At 35.3% G+C, this 27,949-nt stretch overlaps 1 protein-coding gene across 4 annotated transcripts in view; it reads left to right on the forward strand.

Annotated features, from left to right (window-relative positions):
* KYNU (kynureninase) overlaps window positions 1–27,949 on the forward strand; it is a 134,333-nt gene that overhangs the window by 87,266 nt on the left and 19,118 nt on the right. For all 4 annotated transcript variants that reach the window (XM_082689356.1, XM_082689354.1, XM_082689353.1 and 1 more), the window contains one exon: window positions 264–337. In XM_082689356.1, coding sequence (XP_082545482.1) covers window positions 264–337 — 74 coding nt within the window. The remainder of the gene's footprint in view (window positions 1–263; window positions 338–27,949) is intronic.

Genomic DNA, 27,949 nt, shown 5'->3' on the forward strand with positions numbered 1-27,949 from the left:
ATTAAAATTAGATAGACTTCATTGGAACTGTATCTATTAGTTGGCAAAATTTGGCCAGGTAAGTAATAGGTATTTATTCTCAATTGATAATGCTATGTTTATTTTTTTTTTCTTTGAATAAGGTGATGCAAAATTCTGCTTTATTATAAAAGCTCAAATAATCATACATTTTGAGCTAGTCAAAAGTTGGTTTCATAACAAAAAAAAATCAAATGATTTCATTATTTATTTTTGTCATACAATTTAATTTCTTTTCAATCCAGTATTTAAACTCAGGAGCAGGAGGTCTTGCTGGTGCTTTTGTCCATGAAAAGCATGCCCATACAATTAAACCTGCGTGAGTACCATCTTTACATTCTTCGGTGATGAATAAATTAATTTGTGTTAATAATATGCTAAATTTATATGAGTTCATTAAGGTGGTATCCAGTAAGAATCTGGATTGATTATAATTATTACTCTATTAACAATGATGCACTTTATCAGAAATAAATGCTTTTCAAAGAGTTCAGTTGGTTGAACAGAAATTTAATCACAAAAAGGGAAGCTTCAATGCTAAAAATGAGTCACTGTAATCATGTGGAGCAGATGGTTTAATGCAAAGAGACAATTTATTTTTGTTCAAAAATTAGACTTCAGAAAATTTCAGATTCCTCACATTGATGAATAAATCAAAGGCAACCAGAGCTATGCCTAATCGAGCCTTAAATGTGGTATGTTATTATTAAAATTACATCTACCTTTAAAGCTAGAAACATTATACGATAGTCTTGTAAGGATTATCTTCTGTCCTAAAAGATTTTATAATCCATGAAAACTGAAGAAGCTGAACATCGAACAACACAGGCTGACTGCATAAAAAGCAATACTTTTCTACTTTATATAACTTTTTCATTTTTTAGAGCAAGTATAAATGCAAATGTGATCTATTAACACATACATACATTTTTATTTGACTGGGGAACTTGTACGTTTGTTTTTATCTGGTGTGGAGATACAGATACAATATTCTGCAAAAAGCTCCTTTCATAATTGTTGTGTCAGAGTGTGTGTGATGAAGACTGTCTAGACTCATAATAGGTAATATAATAATGTTTGATTAGTTTCCTGAGTCTTCTCAGCCACTGGCTAAGTGGAGTAATCTTGACAAGAATTGAAGCTGAATTAGTAATAAAACTTCGAGCACCTCACAATTCTGAGGTTTTACACATATAAATCCAAGAAATTTAAGATGATTTGCTACAGATCATTTAATCATGTCAGAAATTTCTTCAAGATTTTAAAGTTTTAAAATTAAATAGAGCATTTTCTTTAGACAGGTATTTTGGCAGGAAGACATCTTCCACAAATACACTGTCAGTACATTATATTTCTCCCTAAGTCCCAAATTCTCTGAAAAGAACATAAAGCATTACTATGTTATAGGAGTGCCATGCCTATTTTAAAAGGTCTCTTTCTCATTTTTAGCAAACCCCGCTGATGGTGTTTTACCTAGCACAACTGTTTGCCATGTAGACAGTATATAGGATATTTCTTCCCCTGGGTGAAGCCTCACTACTCGCATTTCCCACTCTCCACTTGTTTAAATTGTAATAAGGGATCGGACATATTACATCAACCCAAAGACAAGCTGGTGGAGTAGTTGGGGGATATGTACATAATCTACACAAATTCTCGAGAATGTAAGGATCAGCAGTTAAATTCTGATCTTAGAGATAATGTCTGTTGCATTTGAGAGTTCTTTTATCACTATTTACCCTTCATGGATGAGGAACAAGAGAGGGGGGGGGTTGTAGTGGGCAGAATCCTGACATCTTCTAGAACACTGTATGTGTTAAATTTTTGGTCCCAGGAGAAAGACTGTATAGACGGAACAGCTTCATATTACTCCTTGATCACTCTCTGGTCTATAACCTGAAGAAGCTTCCTTGATGTCTCTGTGTTGTATCCTTTATATAGAGGTCATACCAACATCTACCTCATAGGCAATGATTCTGAGACTAAAATAGGATAGTGCACTTGTACAGTGCTAGGCACAGTGGTTTAAGCATTATCTGTGGTCTTTCATGGAAGTTAAATCGTTTGTTGCTTCACTGGATGTTAACTAGTAGACCTTGGACTAGTGGACATAGTAGAGATCATTTTTCTTAAGTAGAAAACACAATCTCAGAGGTTATGGTTTATGACTTTGAAGACATTAAACAATTTTACATCCATAACCAAGTTCATTTCATCAGACCTTTGAGAAACTGATTGTGTAAGTCTCCATTCCAGAAATTCTCTCTTGTACAGGGCTTACCATCTTCCTGGTTCCTCATTCATTAATAAGTTGAATGAGCTCTTTGTATGAGAGCCTTGCTTTTAAATTTTTTGAGAATTACACGTTATTATCTGTTGTCGCATTTTAACTTTCTGGCTTTGGAGACTGACAAGACTCAAATCAGGCTTGACTCATGAAGCCCTCTCTACAGAAAACCCCAGCTGGTGGTGTGTGTTTGTTGTTAAAGCTTCTTTTTCTATCATGCCCAAGTAATTAATTCCAGTGGAGCCAACTTCTATCCAATAGTGGAAAGTAACTGCTATTAATGTAACAAACTTTGTGGAGTAAACGCTATTGCTTTTTTAAAGGGTGACATCTAGTGGCTAAGCATGTTATTGCAAATAAATAGTATACAAATGACATTTCATTATCCAGCCGTTTATTCTTTCTCAATAAGTTTTAATTTTATATATTTAAATTAGTTTTTTATGTTATTTGACAATAGTGCAATATTGTGTAGTCAAAGCCTTCAATAAAGAAATGAAACCAGGATGAAGGTCAAAGTTAAGATTGGGGGCGGGCTAAGTTTGTGATTAAACAGAATGCAAAAATGTTCATCAAGGGTGGTGAAGAAGGGCATTATGGAAGCGACTGACCCACCCGGTGTAGAGAGTGGATCCCAGGATGTAGCCCAGCATTCTAAAGTTTAGTATTCAGTGTATAACTTTGAAGTATTTCTTATATGTTTCCATTAGCAACTGGTAAATTACATCTGTACCAAGAATTTCACTACTTCTTCTTTCTTTCTTTCTTTTTTTTTTTTTTTTTTTTTTGTTTAAATAGGCATTTTGGCCATTGTTCAAACAGATGACCTAAGACTTTTTCCAAGAATCTTTTGCCAATAAAGAGAAAGAGAGTACAGTCCATAGTCGATCCGCTGCATTAAGCATCATAACTCAAGCTGTTTTTCTTAACTAGCATTTGACCTTGTCCTAGTTTATCACTACCTTTTCTCATTCCAGTGTCATATTCTAAACGTTGTCTGTAGCTAAGAATTACTCTAAATTAGAACTGGTTGTGAGTAAATGCTACTTTTTTTTTTTTTTTCGTTCAAGGCTGACTGCAACTCAGTCTATAATATTAATAATATATAGGGAAATATTTTTAATTGTAGGTATTTGAGGATCAGAAGTTTGTCACTAAAAAAAAAGGACTTACATACTTTGATTTCCTTTTTTACTTCATAAATGTTGACTTTCCTGATATACTTTAGATCAATACTTTTTAATTTTATGGGATTCAAAAATATCTGAATCTCATAAAGTGATTGTTCTGTAAGAGTCCATAGACTGTAGTTCAACACCCCCCCACCACACATAACACAATTTTTTTTTTCTTTTGAGAGACTAGAATAAGAGCAGGAGTGGATCATATGCACTATTAAGATTCCTTCTGTCACTTATTTTTTCTCCATCCATTCAAACCATACGTACTAGACAATGGCTGTTCTTCACTTTCCGTGCTGGCATAACAAACCTTCAAATACTCCACTGTAGTAGATCCCTTGAAATGTCCATTTCCCCTGGGATTGTGTGTGTGTGTGTGTATGTGTGTGTGTGTGTGTGTGCGTGCTTTTTGAGTGACCAAGAATGGAGCATACTGATAATTTTGATGAAAATGCTAGAAGTTTAAATCATACCAGTACATTTCCATAATCAGCTAGATGTGTTTGATTGAGGCCTATAAATAGAGCTGTCATTTTTAAGGCTTTATTGAGGGCTTGAGTCATCTCCTTTATTTTAAAAAGTCATTTGAATGCTAAAAAGAACTAGCCAAAGAGGCTAGACAACCTCAGTGCAATAGTTAAGGCAAATTTTAGAAGACAGAGATGTAAGTTATTACTACTATTTTTATTTGGCAACTTAAAAAAAAAGAAGAAGAAGAAGAAGACATGCCAAACAATATTCAGGAACATCTAAGAAAGGATAAAAAGAGGCATGAAGAAATATGCCGTGCTTGGCCCAACTGGATGATTAATGTTACAAGGGGAGATCATCTAATGCACATTTGTTCTGGGGAATGCTGACTTGATACATTGATTCTACATACTTTTCCAGGCAGTGTTGAAGAATGCCATCATCCAAAACTTAACCTATAATTTAAACCTTGTTTTGGTTTCTTAGTGATCCTTTCGGAATTAACTACTTATCACAACCTTGTCTAGTACCTGCGTAAGGTCTCCTTGTTAAACGCTAAAGAATAAGAAAGTGTAGGTGACACCAGTAAAGTATGTAAATTCATGTCTCTAGATCCTTTAAAATGTGATAGGCCAATATCTATAGATTTCTCAGCGTTTTGACAGAATCTCTAGTTCAGATTCTCCCAGGGTATCTGTTCTACCCATTTAGCCTGTTTCTTACATTCAGTTTTTAGTACGAACATGGATCACTTCTTAGCCATGACTTTTTGACTTCTCAGCCATATTAGATATCCTTGGCCATCTCCCTTGTCAGTGGTGCTTCCACAGCCCTAAGCCTCCATTGTGCCGTTTTCTTCTGCTTCTGCTCCAATTTATGTGATGACTCTTCTATATTTTACAAAGTTTACCCCTTCACTCTTTCACTGATTCTCTCAATGCCTCAACCCTTGGCCCCCGAGCCCAGAAATACCTCATCCACACACGATTTCAACAGTAGGCATTTGTAGAAGACACAGCTTTGCCACTTGCTTGCTTTTTAGCTCTTACTTTAATCTGACTTCAGATTACAAGATTTTCTGATTATCAAAGCATTAAACCAGTTCCCAAAGATACACGGTAATGTAGGAAAGCAAAGATTGTCATAATAGGAAATTTTCCCTTCAGCTATATCTATGAATTATTGTAAAAAGTTTTGGTCTTTTGCTGATTATAGAATGTTATAAATATCAGAAAACACAATGAAAACATAGTGAAAATGGATTGTAAAGTAAAATGTTTCAAGAGATTCAAAATTTCCTGGTGATACTAAAGTGATACTTTAAGTGATACTAAAGAACTGCTGAATCAAAAAACTATGGACAGTGAGACTCTGTCAGAGTTAGAACCAGTAACAGATGAAGTAGAGGAAATTAGACACGGTACTTCAAAAGTAAATGACTTGAATATCAGGGATTAAAAGGAAATGATGAATGCTTCAAAAATTTTTATAGAAATGATCTTTTCTGTGGTCATGCCAAAAAAGTTAAATGTAATATGAAAGTTTGTATTTTTCTATCTCACTATTTTTAAAAAATACACCAGAAATGAACACTTTATTATTTTTTCTTTCTAACAATTAGCACATTATATTTTGAGTTTATCAAATTACAAGTTAGTTTTTATGCAATCTTTAAAAAGTATTTATTTATTTAAAAGAGAGACAATGAGCAAGAGTGAGAGCGTGAGCGGTGAAGAGGGAGAAGCAGGCTCTGCTGAGCAGGGAGACCGACGCAGGAATCAATCCCAGGATCATAACTGGAGCCTAAGGCTATTGTTCAACTAACTGAGCCACCCAGAGGCCCCTAATTTTTATATAATTTTAAACTTATTTTTTAAGAGCTTCTCAATCACCTTTAAGTTTTCCCATTAATTACTATAAAATATGGTTATTGGCTTAAAGTGAATTTTATTTTAAATGGTCTTTTTGTATTGGTCATCAAATAGTGAAGAGTTCCAGTATACCCATGTATCTCTCTAATCGCAGGAATTAAACATGGTAAAACTTCCGTTTTATCTTACTCCCAACAAATGTCCTTTCTAAGGTACTCATTTCTTTGTCATGTAAAGAGAATGATCCTGAGTCGATTAAGAAGACATGAACAGATGTAACCAACACATATTTTTGTGCAAGTAGCTTTCACAGGTGGAAGTAAATATAAGATATTGCTATGATTTTAATTTATAATCCACTTGGAGAGATTATTTTAGTAACTGAATAAATGATTTAAATGACAGGTAACATAAGGTTAGAATATGTGCCATAGGCAGCTTCTTAATTGCTAGGTGAGGGGCTCCTGGGTGGCTCAGTCAGGCATCTGCCTGCGGCTCAGGTCATGTGAGATCAAGCCCCCCATCGGGTTCCCTGCTTGGGGGGAGGCCTGCTTCTTCCTCTCCCTCTCCCTCTGCCTGTGTTCCTGCTCTCCCTATCTCTCTGTCAAATAAATTAAAATCTTTAGAAAAGAAATTGCTAGGAGACTTATCAGACATTGCCATAGGAGCAGTGGAGGGATTAATGTCTAACTCAAGTGCTTTGGAAAAGCTTGAGTAAGGTGGGGGGGAATTTAGTTACAAATCCTCTGCTAAATGGAATGCTGTGTTAACTAAGCGAATAAATTTACTCTCTATTACTTTGAAAGCTGAAATTGTTGCCTATGAGAAAGACTTCACTTGGTTAGTTTCATATTTAAGAAAATATAAAGAACAATTACTTAAATGACATTTCTTAAAGGGATATATCAGGTGATCATTTCCTCCTTACATTTTTTACTAGAATTTTTATGGAATCTGAATTATTGGCTTAACATTTAAAAGTTTGCTTATTATCATAAAATTGCTCTATATTCCCGTTCTACAGTATTTTAGAAATTATAAACAGTGGTGAAATCAAGTTTGTTTCATGCTCATACCTAATTTCAAAGACATGCTCATGGGTTAGGTTATACTAAGTCCTAGTCCCCAAATCTTAACTGTGAGGGGTCCAAGAGATCATACTTTGGTTGAAGAAAACTCATCTATGGAATCATGACATAAAACCTACACGTATCTTCATTCAGAAACCATTTTAGATTAGTAACTCTAAAATGATCCTTCATCTTCTGTGCTTGACAATTTGTACTATGCAAAATTACCTAGGTGGTTTTTCTGTGTTGTGAATTTAAGCTGTGATCATAAAAATAACATTTATACTGTGAGGTGTGATCATGATTAGAAATAAGTTCAGTAAATAATACCTTTTTTTTTTTTTTAGCTCAGGAGATAAAGTAATCCTGGCTCTAAAGGAAAGCCAAAATAGTAATTATCAGTATAAAAAGATACATTAAAGCCATTGTTCCTTGCAAATCATTCTTCTCAGATAATGATGACATAATCATTAATTTGGGGAAATTGGAGTCTTTTGAAATCTCAAAATTTATTTTCTCTTCTAAAATTGCAGTCTAGTGTCTCTGAAGATATATGAGGTCAATGAACCTTTCAGACACCAAAACTAAAACTTGTCAAAGAGCTTCAGCTCTTATTTTAATAACTGCAAGTTTTGCCCCTGAAATGACCTTTGAAATCTGCAGGGGGTTTTGTTGTTGTTTTATATTAACTATGAAGAACTATTGCTAAACTTTTATCTGAGAAATATACATGTAGCTCTCTTGCTCTTGAAGATTTGCCAAAAGAGCCATGCTACAGTGATAACCTGCTGTGTGGGGCAGTACGGGGAACTTGGTCGTTACACACAGACCCAATGGGTCCAGGTACTTCCAAGACTGCCGGTAACTTCACAGATGATAAGAACTCTTGTCATATATTGTTCCAAACAAAGGTCTGAGCTCATGTGATGGGTTTTCTTTTTTTCTTTGTTTACCTGTGTTTTCTCGATGCCAAAGGAGAATATTTGATTGGGAAGAAATGATAATTTTCTCTAGAGTTGAGGTCTAGCTCTTTGTCATGATCCGTCCATGTATAGAGAGTATGCCTTGCTCTTTTCTCTGCTCCAATCAGCTTTGGTTAAGATCTCAGAAGACTTGGTAGAAGTTTGGTACAAGCCATGGAAACTTAGGCAGAAAATGGCCTTTTTTTGTTTTTGTTTTTGTTTTTTTTTTTAAGGACCCTGTGATTCTTGTGAGAATTCATCTTGATGTTCAAGGTGATAGCTTAAAAATTGATTATAAATTAATTTTAAAATTTTCGATTAGAGTGACATTGTCCTACTTTTGGCTAACCAAAAGGCCAAGAAGTGATAGACTGACATTGTCCTTATGATCTTTCTTTACTTTCTTAATCTGGAGTGCCCCAAAAAATACTTTTAAAAATTTTGTTGTTGAATATATGTCTTTCTTTACTCTTAGCATAATAGACAAACCATCTTCTAGCATATGGAAGCAGTTCTACTTCGCAAGTTATTCTGAAGGGGGCATGATTTTCAAAATACTGTCAAATTAAATATGCATTTCCATATGCTTCTACAAAGACCAAATATATCCAGGAAAACTAGCTACAGACAATTTAAAAAACCCTTCATGAGTATTTTAATCAACATTGCAACTGGTCCTTTCAGAAGTCCTAAATTCAGACATCTCTCTGTTTTTGTGCTTTTAATATCAATATTACCTCAAAGGATTATAAACCAGTCTTTCAAGATAATAATATATTTCCAGAAAGTAGATACAGAAAATTTTCAAATGATTTGTTAATAAAGCTTTCCTACCAGGAAAATAATTGACTTAGCTCTTTTAAGGATACCATGTTATTCCAAAACTTTAGGAAATAATTTTCATTAACCCAAACTCATGATATCAGGAAGTGCTTTTTTATTTTATAAACTACACTTGTCATACTCTTAGATCTCTGGACATACTTGAACAAACCTCCTGTTGAGTCAGATTTGAAGATGTAATGAATATGTAACAGAACCAAGTGAAACACTCTAAACAGTATTTACAGATGAGTGAGCAAATGAGAGGAGGAAAAGAAATTGAGTTTCGTGATACCGTCTCATATTATTTTCCAGAGCAGCGTTAAATCAGTAAACTTAGAAAGTGCAGAGCAATTGTGAACAGATGAATTTTTTTTGGAAAATAAGATTTGATAGAGATCTTTTCTACTAACTCAGAGCGAGTTGGTAATATTTTACCTAATATTGCGGACATGTCAAGCCTTTTAATAGTCATTTTTGGCAACTAATTGCTGACATCAAGGGATGAATGTACAATTTACGAGCTAAGCAACCTGTTTTGTCAGTTTTTGAGATTTTTGTTTGTTACCAACACCTTTGAATCTTCTTCTGTCACTTAGCTATGCTTTTACTTTTCCTCCGAAAGTGCTGATCACCCACTGCCTTTCTCTCAGTTGTTTTTTTTGTTTGTTTTTTTGTTTTGTTTGTTTGTTTGTTTGTTTTCTACTGTTTTCTCTTATCCTTATTCTTATGCACTAGCTCCACCTTCCTTATATGTACCTGAATTGCTTTTATTTCAGGATTCCAGTATCTCCTTGAACTATAGCAGTTGTAGCTTTTGTGTCCAAGCCTTTCTTCTCACTCTGCAGGGCAGTTCTGCAGTGTTAATGTGCTGACGTGAGGAGCAGCCTGGGAATGTGATTGGGAGATTGGGTACCTGGCAACCAGGTCTAAATCCTATCCAATGGATCTGCCCTGAGGTCAGAGTTTCAGTACATTTAAACCCTTCTCCGTTTGTGTTTGGTCATCTAAGGTGTTTTGATTAGCTAGAAGATACTGTCCTTGGGGCTCGGAGAAACAACTTCGGCTGATACTAGGTGAATAGAGCGTGGAGCAACCACAATGAAGAGCCACCCCCCTCCCCCGAAAAAAATAAATCTATGATTGTTTATAAAAAGAACTTAGTATTTTCAGTGAATACTGTGGAATAATTTTGACTTATAATTGTATAACACTCCTGTAGTACCTTCACAGTCATTAAATGAATATTTATTGAGCATCATATATTTATATATATTCCAAGCAATTTTTAAAGTAGGATGTATGGGCAAACAAAGCAAAGATGCTTGTCCTCATATACATTCCATCAAGAGAAGACGAACCATACCTAGAATAAGGGGAAAATTATTTAATGTGTTTGAAGTTGGTAAGTCCTTTAGACACGTGGAAAAACAGGAGGGAAAAGAAGGTATAACAGCACTATCCATGGAATCCTTGGCAACATGACATATTTAAAAGGTGTTCAAGAAAGCCCACACTGGGAAAATAAAATGTGAATGAAGAGGTGAAGGAGGTGGGGTTTGGGTCGAGCAGTTATCTGGTGAAGTCAGTTCCAGGCAGAGGGAGTATCTAAGCATAAAAGTTCTCAGACATGAATGTGTCTTGAATATTTGAGGAATAGCAAAGTGGCTAGCATGGCTGGAATAGATTGAGCCTACTGGAGATTAGTATGTGAAATTAGAGAGAGAGGGGGGTCCAGAAAATGTAGGCCCTTAAACAAGGTTATATGAAGACACGGCTCCTTTCCCATTTGGCCAGAAATAGGGCATGACACAGCAACTTGCAAAATGATCCCTCTTGTGTCTTTGTTGGGAACAGACTATAGGACAGACAGTAAGGGTAGACTTTGGAAGACCAGCCGGGGAGCCATTACAGAAAGCAGGCAGGGGATCACAATTCAAAGCAGGAGAGTAGCAGAGGAGGTGATGACAAGTTGTACAGATTAATGATCTATTATAAAAGATGGCAGCACTCTGAAAGAGGTCAAGAACAGAAACATATATATGTCACTTAAAGGATGTCAGCAGGCATACAGAAGTGAGCTGCTCACTACCTAAAATATGGTCATGGCTAATGGAATGAAGAAAGCAGGATAGAGTTAAAAGTTATTAGAAAGTTGAGCCAAGAGGACATAGAAAGTTTGTGGTTAGAGGGGAAGGATTAATTGGATGTTTGGGCAGAAGGATGCTAAATCATTAATTAAATGTCATGTAGTTATTTCATTTATTAGCTAAAAAACTATTTCTTGAGATCTACTGTAGGCAAAACAGTATGCAGTACAAAGGGTATACAGATATGAATGAGCTCCTACTGTCCGTTCTATGTGACCAGCAAAAGGAAGGATAGATTGGAGAAATCTTTGTTGAGGAGGAGATACTTGAGCTGACTGCAGAAATTCTCCCAAGTCTTACTGAGACTGGAGGGGAACAGGCAGCAGGAGCGTGTTCAAGGCAGGGTGGTTTTACCTGCATCCCAGTCGGAGACCAGGAGATGGAGTTCCTTGCGTTCCGAATAAGGAATATCAGTTCTTATCTTAAAGACAGATGGAAGCCATTGGCTGTTCACATGGAACAAGTTTACAGACTCAGGTCTCTTCAGCTCTCCTTGTGGGGAAAAATAATTAGGCATGGGGGATTTGCTAAGATTTCTTCTCGCTTTTAAACTGTGATTGTCAAACAATAAAAATGAAGCATCAGAACACAGTGGACTGCATCTAGGAATATGTTAGAAACTGAAACCAGTTTGATGGAAATATGGGTGTCATCAACTATATCGATGACTTCAGTGACCTTTATCCCCAACCACCCTTTTGCGGTAGGTGGATGCAGTAAAGCAGGGGTAAGTCCAGACAGATTTGTAAAAACTTGACTATAACCTCCTCTCTTTCCTTTTCTCAAGTATAAAGGACTACTATATGCCTATTTCTTAAGGTTCAGCTGCCAAAATTTTATTATGAAAATTAAGAATATATAAAAGCTATTTGAATGAATAAATTTCTCATTACTTCTGAATAAAACAACTTTTGTGGAACTTTTTGATTCTGCAAAACATAATTTTTTGATGAGAATCTTAGGTGATATACTTTTACTTGAGCCTAGGTTATACAAGGCATTACGATATGAGACGACAGGCATTCAGATTTATCTCCAGTTGCTGTTACAGATTTCTAAAAATAAACAATTATGATGTACCCCAAATATTCCATGGTTTTTTTTTTTTTTTAGCTATGTTCTAACAATTTGATTCAAAACATGTTTTGAGGCCATGAAAGCAGTCAGACTATTGTATTTAGTTTTCAGTTATGACTTTGACTGAGAGAAAGAAAGAAGGCTAGGGATGGAAGAGGAAGGGACTGAATGAGGAAGATGAAGGGGGAGGGGGAGGGAAAGAGGACGAGAAAGAGGAAAAGAAAGAGAAAAAAAAACTTCAGTCAGGTTTATATTCCTAAACACAGACTAAAATTATTCAATGCATGGTAATAAATTGTCAAATTAAAGGACATTATGTAATCAGTCTTTTGTGGAAATGTACTATTTAGAACCGATTGTGATGTAATTTTCTCATTTGCTGAGTTGCTCTAGTGATGAACTGCATTTTTAACACAGATTAAGGAGCCTGGGAAAAGTTGTTTTGGTTAGATACAGGATAAGGAGAGGTAAGGGGTTTGTGGAATAAGCTGAATTAATTCAGTGCATGAAATATTCAGGGATTTCATACTGGAGATTCTGCCATTAAAGTCTTGCTAAGGAGATCAAGGAGAGTTGGGTATTTCATTTCCTATCTCTTAGCATCCAAAATCATATTCAGTGGATCCCTGGTGGTCTTCTCTTAGTGAATTTGAATATCATGCCTCAAAGATGTTTTTATAATAAGCGATGCTTTCCATTTGATAATACCTATTTGAAACTCCTTTTAGGAAATTTATGATGTTCAAAGAACACAAAGCATATTAAAACCTTTATTTTTTATTATTTATCAGACCTCTTCCAAAACCTTCTCTTAGAATTCTGTTAATGTATTCTAAGTAAATGAACTCCCTGCTTGATTTTTAGTTTTTGGTGGCAAAAGATTAAAATTTCTAGTCCAAGTGCAATGAGATTGCATCTTAATTGTTATTGTTCATATTTCAGTTTGTAGAAATGATTTGTGGCCCTGATGTGATAATAGCTACTTATAAACTAATTTAATGGTTTTTAATTTTACTTCATTAGCTTTGGAATATTGGCTTTATAGAATTCATGCCAATATTTCATTTAGATTACCTTCCTTTTCTATTTTGTTTTGTCTTTCCTATGCTCCATATGGTGGGGTCTTAAAATGAATTTAACTTTCCCTTAGATTTTTTGTGATGTATATTGTGCTTGAATGAATTTTTTAAAATCACCATTTCTTTTTTTTTTTTTTTAAAGATTTTATTTATTTATTTATTTGACAGAAAGAGATCACAAGTAGGCAGAGAGGCAGGCAGAGAGAGAGAGAAAGAGGAGGAAGCAGGCTCCCTGCAGAGCTGAGAGCCCGATGTGGGGCTCAATCCCAGGTCCCTGGGATCATGACCTGAGCCGAAGGCAGAGGCTTTAACCCACTGAGCCACCCAGGCGCCCCTAAATCACCATTTCTTTATTTGACTATAAACAATCCCCATTCCGACTATAAAGAATTCAACGTGTGATATACAAACAATATGCTTTTCCAAGTTTACTAAATTAGATGCCTCACTCAGTGCTTTTTGAAGAAAAGGAATTGATTACAGAGATTATTAAAAAAGAGAAAGTAAAAAAATATATATATAAAAAAGTTTTCAAGAAAAATATTATATATTTCTGACAACTCAGAAACCTAAGTGCATTTTTAAGTAATCTGGGGGATAACTGCTTTTATAGAATCTCTGATTGATTAAAAATATATATACCCCAGGTGATTTTTGCATCTGCTTGTGAATATTCTTGATCATAAGGGTTTCAATGTACATTTATGTTTCAACAACTAACACTTGTGTTATTTTAGACGGTTTATCAAGAGTCTTGAAACCTCAGTATCCTCATCTGTATAGTGAGGATAATGATAGTATCTAAATCATAGTATTATTTTATAAAAATCAAGCAACTGCTTAGAGCAGGGGCTCATAATGAAATCTCAGTTAACATTTGTGTCTGTTGCTTTCAAAAGTAGTAAACAATTGGGGCACCTGGGTGGCTCAGTGCTTTGGGCCTCTGCCTAGGCTCGCGGTCCTGGGGTCCTGGAATGGAGCCCCGCATTGGGCTCTCTGCTCGGCAGGGAGCCTGCTTCTCCCTCTATCTCTCTGTCTCCCTCTCTGGTGACTTGTGATCTCTGTCAAATAAGTGGGTAGGAGAAGAATAAATGAAACAAGATGGGATTGGGAGGGAGACAAACCATAAGTGACTCTTAATCTCACAAAACAAACTGAGGGTTGCTGGGGGGAGGGGTTTGGGAGAAGGGGGTGGGATTATGGACATTGGGGAGGGTATGTGCTTTGGTGAGTGCTGTGAAGTGTGTAAACCTGGTGATTCACAGACCTGTACCCCTGGGGATAAAAATATATGTTTATAAAAAATAAAAAGTCAAAAAAAAAAAAAATAAATAAATAAATAAAATCTTTTTTTAAAAAGTATTAAACAATTACAAACAATATTAAACAATTATAGGAACTTAAATCAGGAGAAAGACATGCATCCCTAAGTTAAACTTGTTGGACCATTTGTATGTGTTTACTTTTTATTATTATTATGATTTTTTAGATTTAATTAATTAATTAATTAGACAGAAAGAGAGAGAGAGCAAGCAGGGAGAACAGAAGAGGGAGAGGAGGGTAGCAGGCTCCCTGCCGACCAGAGAGTTCCAACATGAGGCTCCATCCCAGGACCCTGGGATCATGACCTGAACTGAAAGTAGATACTTAACTGACTGAGCCACCCAGGTGCCCCTTCTTGGACCATTTCTACAAGACTAGTTGAGGAGTCAGTCACCTGGATTCACATTGCTCACATTGTTCAATTGGAAGATAATATGGGGGAAAGACTTTATCTCATGCATATTATTTTGGTAAATAGAATTTTTTTATCATTTTATTTAAATTAACACTTTTTTTTCAAAAGTTTAATCTAGTGGGCGCCTGGGTGGTTCAGAGGGTTAAAGCCTCTGCCTTCGGTTCAGGTCATGATCTCAGGGTCCTGAAGGTCCACATCGGGCTCTCTGCTCAGCAGGGAGCCTGCTTCCTCCTCTCTCTCTCTCTCTCTCTCTCTCTGCCTGCCTCTCTGCCTACTTGTGATCTCAATCTGTCAAATAAATAAATAAAATCTTTTTTTAAAAAAAATTTTAATCTAGTTAGTAGGGTAAGAGTTACAGTAGCATAGGATTTTCTATTAAAAACATATCACTGATGTTGTTTTTCATGAAAATATTGAATAACCTGAAAAATGTCAGACATTAAAGAAGAAATCTCAATACTTTCTTATTTCACAAGGGGTTATGGGTAAAAATAAGTTTAATAAGAAAAATGTCATTTTTTTGTTGTAATATCCCATTCGAATGATTAAATTTCTTTTTATCTAGTGAAAGTGTACAGCAATTAATTTTAGACAGTTGCAATCATTTCCCAAAGAACTAACATTTAGAATTTAATTAAGATTAAAAATAGATACCCCCATTATTAAGAGAACATGGTAATTATGGATACTTTGTATCAGAATAAAGATGCAAAGGAAGAAAAGCAGCATATGAAAAATCAGTGATGGTTTGAAACACTTCACAACTAATGGCCTCAGGACTTTGGTGCACATACTATGTGGAGTATCTCTACCTGCCATTTTTTCCCCCCCCTCTGGGGTATTTTTTTAAATTTTTTTAATTTTTTATTTTTTTATAAACATATATTTTTATCCCCAGGGGTACAGGTCTGTGAATCACCAGGTTTACACACTTCACAGCACTCACCAAAGCACATACCCTCCCCAATGTCCATAATCCCACCCCCTTCTCCCAAACCCCCTCCCCCCACCAACCCTCAGTTTGTTTTGTGAGATTAAGAGTCACTTATGGTTTGTCTCCCTCCCAATCCCATCTTGTTTCATTGATTCTTCTCCTACCCACTTAAGCCTCCATGTTGCATCACCACTTCCTCATATCAGGGAGATCATATGATAGTTGTCTTTCTCTGCTTGACTTATTTCGCTAAGCATGATACGCTCTAGTTCCATCCATGTTGTTGCAAATGGCAAGATTTCATTTCTTTTGATGGCTGCATAGTATTCCATTGTGTATATATACCACATCTTCTTGATCCATTCATCTGTTGATGGACATCTAGGTTCTTTCCATAGTTTGGCTATTGTGGACATTGCTGCTATAAACATTCGGGTGCATGTGCCCCTTAGGATCACTACATTTGTATCTTTAGGGTAAATACCCAAGAGTGCAATTGCTGGGTCATAGGGAAGTTCTATTTTCAACATTTTGAGGAACCTCCATGCTGTTTTCCAGAGTGGTTGCACCAGCTTGCATTCCCACCAACAGTGTAGGAGGGTTCCCCTTTCTCCGCATCCTCGCCAGCATCTGTCATTTCCTGACTTGTTGATTTTAGCCATTCTGACTGGTGTGAGGTGATATCTCATTGTGGTTTTGATTTGTATTTTCTACCTGCCATTTTTTAATGGCTACATGGCATAAAACTAAGAGAGTTTGTATTTACAATTTATGGAATTGTTTTGATGAATATTTTCTTCAAATAACGGCTTTGATCACTGAAGTTACTGACATTACTGTCTCATCCGTAATCAGACTGTAGTGCCGTGTTATGTAGAAAGTTACATTATTATCTCCCTATTCTAGTGTACTTTGATCCCATTTACTACTAATTGTTGGGGAATTATGAAGAGCCTCTACAAAAAGCTGTTACTTTCTTTTCTTTTGCTTCTCTTACTCTCCTTTCCTTCATTTAATAACTTTAAAATTCAAGTTGATGAAACTGAACTTACCTTCCCGAGTCTACAGTTTCATTTCTTTGAGGGTCTCAGTCCACTCAATATCTCACTCCTAATGGAATATGTTGGCAACTCTGTCTTTTTCAGCTGTTGGTTATATCAGACATCTAGGTTCCAGTCCATTTTCCTTCTGTCAATTTGTGCCACCTCAGTATGTCCCCTGGATGCTTGCTTCTCCATGAAGACTCACAGGTCCACCCACAGTTACAAGGGAAGGGGTGATACAAGGCATGAACACCAGGAGGCAGGGATGGGAGGAACCCACCCACCCTTTTGTTGAATTAATACCTACTTGATTAGTTCCTACCCCCAGCCAGGCCCAGTAGATTTTAAACTCTGTGGACAAGGACCATTTCTGTTCTAGCTCACTGTACTGTCTCTTGTCTGTACCTTCCTGCAAAGTGTCTCATTAACTACATGTGAAGAATGACTGAAATATAGAAAAACTTGCTGTCCCTCCTCACTGGAGGGGGGCTCCTGTGGGTGTGGGGGTGGCTGGATGGGGCCAGGGGAATGCTGAAAAGATTTAAAGAAAGAAAGAAAGAAAGGAATAAAGAAAGAAAGAAAGAAAGAAAGATACATTGATTTATTCTAATAAGCTTTAAAAAAGAAAAGTAATTTAATTAGGAGCAGAAATATTAGAAGTAAACTCACGAATAGTAAGTGTCAACTTTACTCTGACTTCATTAAACCACTGACCTTACCCATGTCTATTTTAGCTCCTGCTCTGGGTGTCTCAGCTTCTACTTGCTTATTGGCTTGTTAAGATACTCTGAACCCTGTTCTTCAACTTCCTTCTGCTGTTGCCACCTCAACCACAGGTTCTTGCTTTGGGTCAGGGTTCCTGCTTATATATACTGAGCAGGATATGGTCTTACTTAGTTATGTTCCTTTGGGTAATCACCCAACCTCTGTAATCCTTCCTTTTCTCAAAAGGAAGTGTGGAAATAATACCTACCTCAGAGTGTTATTGCAAAGGTTAAGTGAAATGACATGAAACTGTCATGCCCATTTCCCAGCCAACATGTCTTGGTTTGGTCCTTTTTTGTTAAAAGTTTGTTGCGAAAAATTTGATTAAACCATGTCTTTTGAATAAGATTTCCTGTTGGCATAAGAACCAATAATTTGATTAGCTACATCACTCTGAAAGGTAGTATGGGCTTATATAACTTCCACTCAGGAGTGATGTGGGTGCTGGGGCCAAGGGTGATGAATGGGGAATAGTTAGAATCTCCAATGGGGTCTAGAGGCTGGTTCCCTTCATACTAAGCCCTTACATAGCAAAATATAATCTCTTCAGTAAGCAAATGTAAAAGAAGTATATCATCATTAAGTAATGAGACAGACACTTAGAAACAATCATAATATCCTTTTTGAACTTTTTCAGATATGAAGTTAAAATGCTTTTTATAGATTCAGTAAATAAAGTGTCAAACACGATGGCCTGACTCAGTTATGGAATCCGTTGTTGGTTTTTCTTTTCTTTTTTCCCCTAAGAAGAACACATTTTTCCCTTCATGTAGTCACTTGTTTCTTTCACATTTAGGTTATGAACATGTCACCAGTACTTGCAAGCACAACCCTATCATTCCTCCTGTGATACCATGTTCGCACACTGGGTCTTTGATGTTGTTCTCAGATACTCCCAGCAACCATCATAACTCACGCTCTTGAATTTTTAATATCCCTCCACAAACAGAAATGACAATACCTAGTCCTTTAGAAAACACACAAGAATGAAAGAAAAGTTCCTAAATAGGAAAAACATATTGAAAGCTTCTCCCAGTTTTTATTTTGATCCCATTGAAAAGGACTGGGAAAAAGACACGTTGCCCTTAACTTTCATGACCTGTCTCATAGACACTATATTGGCCTTCAGATTTTTAAAAATGAAAATGCAAAGAGGTAAATTCTGAATGTTTCCATAGAAAGCATTTTGTGCAATGTGTTATTTTTTGATATGTAACTACAGAAGAAATGATTGTCTAACAAACTAGCATTTTTCTCACCTTTCAAATGGTAAAAAAAAAAAAAAAAGAAAGAAAGAAAAAAATGAAATAGTCAATGCCTCTGTTCTAAATGATGGTAAATGGTTCTAATTCATTCAGGCTAGAACTTATTCCCTAACTCCTCCTTTTTCTGCAAATATAATCTGAGCCTCAGTGAGAGTGAGTCCCCTCCGTACCTACAACAGTTCTATACTGCTATAAGAATGGGCTTTTCAATAAATACACATCACAGAAAACGTAAGGACCTCACATATAAACAACTACTTTATATAGTGGTTTTGCTTTCCCGGTCAATTTAACTCACTAACATAGCTCAATTATGTCTTCAAATTAAGATAGGCCCTGATTCTGATATTTAACATAAAAACATTTCAGGGGGCACCTGGGTAGCTCAGTTGGTTAAGTGTCTGCCTTTGGCTCAAGCCATGATCTCAGGGTCCTGGGATTGAGCCCCTTATCTGGGTCTCTGCTCAGCAGAGAGCTTGCTTCTCCCTCTCCCACTGCCCCACCCCACCAACTCATGCTCTCTCTCCCTCTCTCACTTGCTTGCTCTCTCAAATAAATAAATCTTAAAACAAAACATTTCAGAACTTTGGTAAGTATACTTTTAATTTTATTATTGATTATGGTTACCATCAGAAATTTGATAATTCTTTAAAGTTACATATGTAAATATCATCAGGTCATAAATTTTATGGGTAAATAACTATTTTAATTTTTTAAAAGATTTTATTTATGTGACAGAGACACAGTGAGAGAGGGAACAAGTAAATAAATAATCTTTTTAAAAATAAAAAAAATCAATTCATTTAAGATTGAATGGCATAGTACAAAAAGAAAAAATAAGAGTGGACAGTGGAGGTGGGAGGGAATGAGCTCACATAGTCTGTGTGTGCTAGGGGTGGAGGACACACCACTTATTGGGGACATCATGCGAAATACTCAGTGAGCCGGACAGAATGAATTGGTATGTGATGATGATTCGCAGCGTCCATGTGTGCAGCTGAAAATCTGACCAGTTTTCCGATGCTAGAGATTTCATGACCAGTGACTAAAGAACAGTAACCTCCTGACACTCTTAAACTTTCTCATGTTCCCCAAGGCACAGTGACATATTAAATGTAAGTTTAGGTATTTGTCATTTACATATGTGTAGAATATTCCTTCTTACTTCCTAAGTAGGTTTCCCCCCCCCCGTTTTCTTTATTTTGTTTTGTTTATGAGATAAACTTTGGCAATATGGAGGATCACTGAAATGTAATCGTAGATTTTTGAGCACATAAATGAGACCATTTAAAATATCTCCCTTCAAAACAAGACATTTTGGGAGGTACTGGAATAGATCATATAAAACTGGAAATTCAGATTTTAGTAATAATGAATAGTGTCGTTTAGAAAGAGTGTCAACTTCAGACAATGAGAAATTCATCAGTGGACTCTGAACTAAACTCAGTGGCTTGAATTGAATTTAGTGTAATGCCACATAAATGGTCTTGTGAAAACTGAGGCATTGCCTTTCCTATTTTCTGCATTGTGAAATATATCCTGTCCCCTTTACTTCTTCTCTTTGGACCATTCAAACAAAATCTGTCGTTCAGCTGTAAGTCTAAATGCCAACCAGTTGTGGAATATACTGTGCTCTCAAAACTTACTGTATTGAAATATTTTGGCAAGTGAACGTTTTTAAAAGATTTATTTATTTATTTATTTGAGACACAGAGAGCACAGGCGAGCACAGGGGTCAGGAGGGGCAGCAGGTGAGGGAAGAGGGGAATCTCAAGCGAGGAGCCTGCCTTGCGCCTTGATCCCACGACCCTGACTGAGATCATGACCTGAGCCAAAATTGAGAGTCCGCCCCTCAACCGACTGAGCCAGCCAGGTGCTCCTGGCAAGTGAACTTTTAAAAATAAAGCTTGCCCTGAGGCTTTTAAAAGTAAAAGTGGGCATCGATGTAGGTAAAATATTAAGTTCATTACCATCATGTGAAATCTTACAGTTAATGATTATTTCGGTTGAAATATGTTTTTCACAACTGAGGCAAAATCTCAGCTGCAGCCATAATTAAAACTCTGTTGTGTCATTGATACATCTTTCAGTATGTGAATACGTCATTTAGAAAAATAACCTCCTTGGGGTGCGTGGGTGGCTCAGTTGGTTAAGCCTCTGCCATCTGTCCAGGTCATCATCCCAGGGTCCTGGGATCAAGCCCCGTATCAGGCTCTCTGCTTGGCAGGGAGCCTGCTTCCCCTCTCTCTCTGCCTGCTTCTCTGCCTATTCGTGATCTCTCTCTCTGTGTCAAATAAATAAATAAATAAAATCTTTATTAAAAAAAAAAAGAAAAAGAACCGCCTTATATTTAGTAGGATTATTAAATTACTCTTTTCTTCTACTGTACAACATAAGCTGAGGCTTTTCTCAGTGTGTATGGATTTCATAATCATTTTGAAAAAAATCTCACGTATTTGTTATGAATCTTTTAAATCAATGATTAATGTTTCTTGAAGTAAATATCCATTATGATAAACTTCAGAATCTCATATAAACAATTGTATCATAAAATTTATTTTCTCTCAGTTTATCCTATAAATGGAGTTCAAACTGTTGTTATGTGAGCTAATATTTACAATAGATTAGAGAAAGTTCTGCCTTGTATTCTAACCACTAGAAATATTAACTTCAGATAATGATCCTTTTACAGTTTGGTTCCTGTTTTTTAAATGAGGGATTTTAAAAGTGGAAAGAAAAGCAAGTTTTTAAAATGTTGAATAAATTTCAGATAATACCTCTTCAGTACATTATGGCTACATCTCAAATGGTGGGGATAATTGTCCATTGTATAACATGGAGTACTCTGCCTTTAGAAAGTCACTCGACTCCCAAAGAACCTTGTCCTCTCATAGCTCTGGTCTTGCACATGCTACTTTGACCATCTGGAAGAGTCCTTCCTCTTTTGCCAAAATATTCTTTCTTCTACTCAGCTTCCTCTGCAAAGTCTCCCTGACCATCACCATGCAGGTTCAGCTACCTTAATCAGTGCTTCACTTACTGACTGCTTAATCACACATCACATCACCCTCCTTACATACACTCATCTACAAGTTGTGAGAGGCAAGTCCCTGATCTGATCAGCTTACGTTCTAGTTGGGGAGAAAAATAAAAATAAAAATCAGCAAGTATTCAGTACACACGGAAGATACTCTACATTCTATTCTACACCTTCTTTTTGTTTCATGTCGCTTATAATCATTCCTGTTTCAGGACATGGAAGTCTTTCTTGTTCACTTTTAATTTAACAATTACAAGACATTTTATTATGTAGATTTACCATGATTTATGAAAACAACCTAATATTGAAGGAATTTTAGGTTCTTTTCTATCTTCAACTGTTGCTGAAAAGGATGCGGTGACTATTGCACTATTCACCTCATACCTGTACAAGTTCTGGTGAATAAATTCCCAGAAGTGAATTTGTTAGGTTGGGGGGTATATGTGTTTATAACTTTTATAGCTGTTACTCATTTGTTCTCCGGGGGTGGGGGATGCATCAGTTTACACCCCACAATAATACATGAGTTACTCATCACCCATGTTAATACCAGGAGAATGTATAATCTGTTTTAAATTTTAATCAATCTAAGAGGCGAACAGTGGTATCTAAGTGTAGTTTTAATTTGTATTTTTCTTATCTTTAGTAAATGGAGAGGTATTTTTAACATTTAAGAGGCATTTTCATTTTCTATATGATCAATTCAGATCTTCTGGTCATTTTTCTTGGGTTATTTTTTATATTATTGGTCTTTAGATATTTTTATACTAAGAGGATTAACTAACCTTGTGACATGAGTTACAAATGATTTTTTTAAAACAGATTGTTGTTTGATACAATTTTCTCTTATGATTCATTAGTCTATGGAGATAACCCTATGACTTTCTCTTTAGCTTTTTAAATGTAGCAAATTGTATGTTAATTGATTTGTTAACACTGTACCATGTTGTTTTTATTCTGAAGTTTTGTAACATAGTAATATTTTATATAAATATTTGACTTCATTGCTTTTCTTACTATGATTTTTTTTCCATATAGCATTAGCATTGGCTTATCTAGTATCCAGTTAAAAAATAAAATAAAATCTTTTGTGTTTTTTGCTGGGATCATCTAAATCTGCACATTAACTTGAGGAGCATTAATTTTTTTCTTTTTGTGGAATATTATTCAAATCTTTCTTGTTGTTTGGATTCAGGAGTGTTTTAAACTTTACCTTGTATAATTCTGGAACATTTCTTGGTACTGTATTCACTTGTTGGCATTTTAAATTTTGGATATTTATTTATCATATTAACTTTGTGCCAAACTACCATACTAAATAATATGTTTGTTCATACTGGTACAAAATCCTATAATTTGAAAGTAGTCATACTTAACTTACTTATTTCCAATTTTTATAATTGCAAAGTCTTAGTATTTTTTATTGTAAAGATTTTATTTATTGGAGAGAAAGAGGAGGATTTTTTATTGTAAAAATTTTATTTATTTATTTGACAGAAGAGGGAGGAAAGAGCAGAGGGAGGGGGAGAAACAGACTCCCTGCTGAGCGGGGAACCCAATGCAGATCCCAGGACCTTGAGATCATGACCTGAGCTGAAGACTAGACGCCACCCAGGCATCCCAGCAAAATCTTTGTCTTAATTGAAAGCATGCTCTCCCTTAAGTGCAAATTTGACTTTTAGGCTGACAAAAATATATTTCATTGCAATAATTGTTGTCTTACTACTATTTTGTTTCATTTTAGTTTTCTTTTAATTAACAGCAGTTGAAGAATTTTGAAAATGTCTTTTAGGGTCTATAGAGGTGATCCTATGATTGTCTTTTTAGCTTTATTAATGTAATAAATTGTATATTAATAAATTTGTTAATATAAAACTGTTTTTGCATTTCTTAAATAAATCACACTCTTCATAACACATTATTTTAATGTGTTTGAATCTGTTTATGATTTTTGTATTAATATTCTTTAGTCAGATTGGCTTGTGCTTTTTTTTAATGTATGCAATTCTGACCTGGTTTGATATTAATGTTATATTTGTTCCCCAAAAGGTGTAACTTTTTCCTATACTCCTTTCATTCTTGCCTTTTTTTTTTTTTGCTACTTATTCTGTTTTTTTTTTTTTTTTTTTTTATGCTCTGAAGTCGTTTAGATAACCTTGGAATTATTTACTCTGAAAAGTGGCAGAATTTCCCTGTGTCATCACCTTCTTTTAGGAATTTTAGGTATTTGAGAGATTTCTTTATTTCTTTTATTAAAACCTACAGGCTTTGATATTTTTTTCTTTGCTGGAATTAGTTGGGATAAATAAATTCACCTAGAAAATTATCCATTTTAATTTTAAGCTTTAAAACTGACTTTACTGGTGCCTCGGTGGTTTAGTCAGTTAAGCATCTACTTTCCCACTGAGGTCATGATCCTGGTGTTCTTGGATCAAGACCATGTTTGGGCTCCTACTCAGCGGGGAAGCCTCCTTCTCCCTCTGCCCTTCCCCTGCTCATGGTCGCTCTCTGTTGCCCTCCCTGTCTCACTTTCTGTCAAATAAATAAATAAATCTTAAAAAAAAATGAAATAAAATCAAACTTATTTTAGCAGTCTATTTTGATGTTCTTTCTTTTCCCTATATTGTGTTTATTCCTCCCCGTAATGTTTTATTTTTTATAGCTACACTAGTCTTGTGTTTTTTCAATTCATTGATATCTTTCACTCTCACCAAAATGTATTTTTATTTATATATTATTGTAACTTAGCTTTATGTTTTCTAACTAATAATTCCAGCTTTTATCTTTTTTCATTGTGTATTATAGTTTATTTCAGTTTATTTTCTTCTGTGTGGATTTTTAGTCTTATGATTGATTTATTTGCTTTCATTTAAAAATTGTTTTCTATTGATCTGACATGTAAAGCTGTGAATTTTTCTCTATGCACTATTCTAGCAATACCCAAAGATACTGATCTATAGTGTTTTCATTATTTTTAAAGAAATTCTACCATTTCAGTTTGATCATAAAAATAATTTGAGATAACTTCCCAAGTAATTGAGTAATTTTTAACTTACCAAGTAATTGAGTCTTCTTGGTTTTTGTTTTTGTTTTTGTTTTAAGTTTCTTAATAATTTCTGATTTTATTGGATTATAATCAGAAGACATAGTCAACAATATATCCACTTTGGAAATACTACATTATTTTATAGTTAATTTTAGTCAGTATTTTATGAGTACTTTTCAAAAAGCTAAAATCTTTATTTCAGGGATAAGTATTCAACATCAATTAGATTTACCTCTTACTTGGTATTTTGTTTACTTGATTTACCTCTTAAATAGAAATTCATAATTGTTTTGTCTTATTGTGATTATATTCATCAGCATTATAAAACGCCCTTCAACCCATTTAATTCTTTTTGGTCTGAATTTCATCTTGCCTGATGTAAAGATTGCATCCACCCATGCTTTATTTTTCATTTGCCACTTACATCTATGCTCACCCTTTTAGTGTTTTTTTTTTTTTTTTCTGAATCGCTCATTTAAACATTCTCTTTGATTTATTGTTTGATGGTTGTGTCTGGTCTTAATTCAGTGCCATTCAGTGTCATTTTTTTCTGTTTTTAGATCTTCTTAGTCTTCGAACACGAGATAACGTTTTGCTTTTTTGTTCATTGCTTTTCAGCAAATAGTTCTGATATTTTATATTTTTAAAGATCTTTTGAATTAATTAACATACAGTGTATTATTCGTTTCAGGAGTGCTGGTCTGTGATTCATCAGTCTTACAAGTCACAGCACTCACCATAGCGCATACCCCCGCCCAATGTTCATATTTTAGTTAAAAATTGTAGTCTTTCCTGTTTTCTTCTATTAGTGCCCTTCCACAACCAATGAAAGATTTAGCAGGTCTCCTTTCTTTCTGCCCCAATTCCTGTCATCCCATGGCTTAGTCTGTTTTGACTTTGTTGGTGTTTAGTGATATTCTTAGATCTGATTATACTTCTGTTATTTGATTTATCAAGTTTAAGTATAGATGATCAATGAAATTACTTTATTACCCCCATTTCGCCAGTTACCCACTTTCACATTGTCATACAACATTCTCTTTCATTATGTTTTGTCACCTTCATTTCTACATTTCTTTAATCCTAGTCCTATAATTAAATGCATTTGAAAGTCACCACATACCTTTTGTCGTAATGTCCTCAGGCATCTCTTGGCTAACTTAACTTTACCCTCATTTAGATTTTTATGAAGCATTCATGGGATCAAAGAGGCACATGCACTCCAATGTTTATAGCAGCATTATTAACAATAGCCAAACTATGGGAGGAGCCCAGATGTCTATTGACTGATGAGTGGATAAAGATGTGATGTGTGTCTGTGTATGTATATGTATGTATGGAATATTACTGAGACATCAAAAAGAATCAAATCTTACCATTTGCAACAACGTAGATGGAACTAGAGTGTATTATACTAAACAAAATATGTCAGTCTGAGAAAGACAAATGCCATATGATTTTACTCATATGTAGAATTTAAGAAACAAAGCAGATGAACATATGGGAAGGGAAAAAAAAAAAAAGGGAAGCAACCATAAAAGACTCAGCAATAGAAAACAAATTGAGGGTGGGGATGGGCTAAAGGGGTGATGGGCATTAAGGAGTGCCCTTGTTATGATGAACACTGGGTGTTACATATATTTGATGAACCACTAAATTCTACTCCTGAAACCAGTATCACATTATATGTTAACTTACTGGAATTGAAATAAAAATTTGAAACAAAAAATCAAAACAGGGAAGAAAAGAATTCATGGCAAAATACTAGCTCATCTCTTGCTTGATCAGCACCATAATCTTTATACAATTTGGCTTATCCACACATAATATTCATGCATTATGTTTTTTTTCTATGGTGGGGGATATTATATAGATATTTTTACATTATCCTCATCATTGAATGGTTGCATTTGATAAATTTGAGACAAATCTAATTTTTTTTCCTTTATTCTGTCCTCACCATTTTTGCCTGGAATCCCATTTGCTTTCTTCATGTTTAATATCCAATAACCTTAACAAACTTAAATAAAATAAATAAAACCACTCTCGATAATCATCCTCAATTCACTCAGTGTTGAATTTTTTTCAATACACCTGATTCAAGTCATTTTTTATTCAGTTGCCTTGAATTACAACTTTTAAAAAAAAGGTTTTTGTGTTTTTTATTTTTTTGCTTGTCTTTGAAAATTCCTTTGGGGTATGACACAACATCTTTGCTTATTATAACATTCTCTCTTGACCCTTTTAAATCCTTTTAATTTCTTTCTTCATTTTTTTTCCCCCTTTGGTTTATTTTTTCTCACCGCTGTCCTCTGACCTGGGTGTCTTTTCTAGTTTCCTAACTTCCTTGCATTCTTCCCAAACTCTTTTTTTCTTTTATGTGTTTTATTTTTCTTCCCTGATTTTTTCTTGATTTCTGCAAGCTTGTGTTCACCCCTCCTGTTGTCAAGCTATACCAGTCCTACTCCTGCATTTCTACTGGGTAGTTTTGCATTGTATGAAATATTACTTCATTAAGTTTCTGTTGCTTGATTTACTTCACTCCTTGCTTTTTATATTCCATCAGCTTTCTGGCAACCCTTTCCTGGTGAATGTTTTTGTGTGTGTGTGTGTGTGTGTGTGTGTAGATTTCTCTAATTTTACATTTTTCTTGTAAATCTTTGTGACTGCATTACCCAGTTCTTTCTTTCAGGGGTCTTCACTGAATGAGTTGAATTTTCTTGGATCTGCAATCTGGGAAGACACCTGAACTGGAAGGGGAACGGGACAGGGTCGCCTTTCAGCTATCTCATTCTCTGACTACTTCCAACTGTTAGGGTTCCTCTGGTTTCTTTATATAAAAATGTCTTTTCTTTTTTAATATAGCAGCCATTCTGAAAATGGTCCTGCTCACCCCTGTATTTTGCTTAGGATTTTATCAAGGGGGTAGCTTTTGAAATTAAAATAAGAAAATTTGGCCTTCTCTTCAGAAAGTAGAGGAACTTCCTGGAAATTTCCTGGAACCTCCTCAAGTGTTACATCACTTGGACTTCTGCTGCTCTGCCCTGGTTCTTTTCTTCCATTGCTCCTACACAGTTTCTACCCATGTAAGCATTTCAGCCAGAGAAACTGTGGTCTTGGGGTAAGTGGG

This window comes from Mustela nivalis (assembly GCF_964662115.1).
Source record: "Mustela nivalis genome assembly, chromosome: 11".
Taxonomy (NCBI): Eukaryota; Metazoa; Chordata; class Mammalia; order Carnivora; family Mustelidae; genus Mustela; species Mustela nivalis.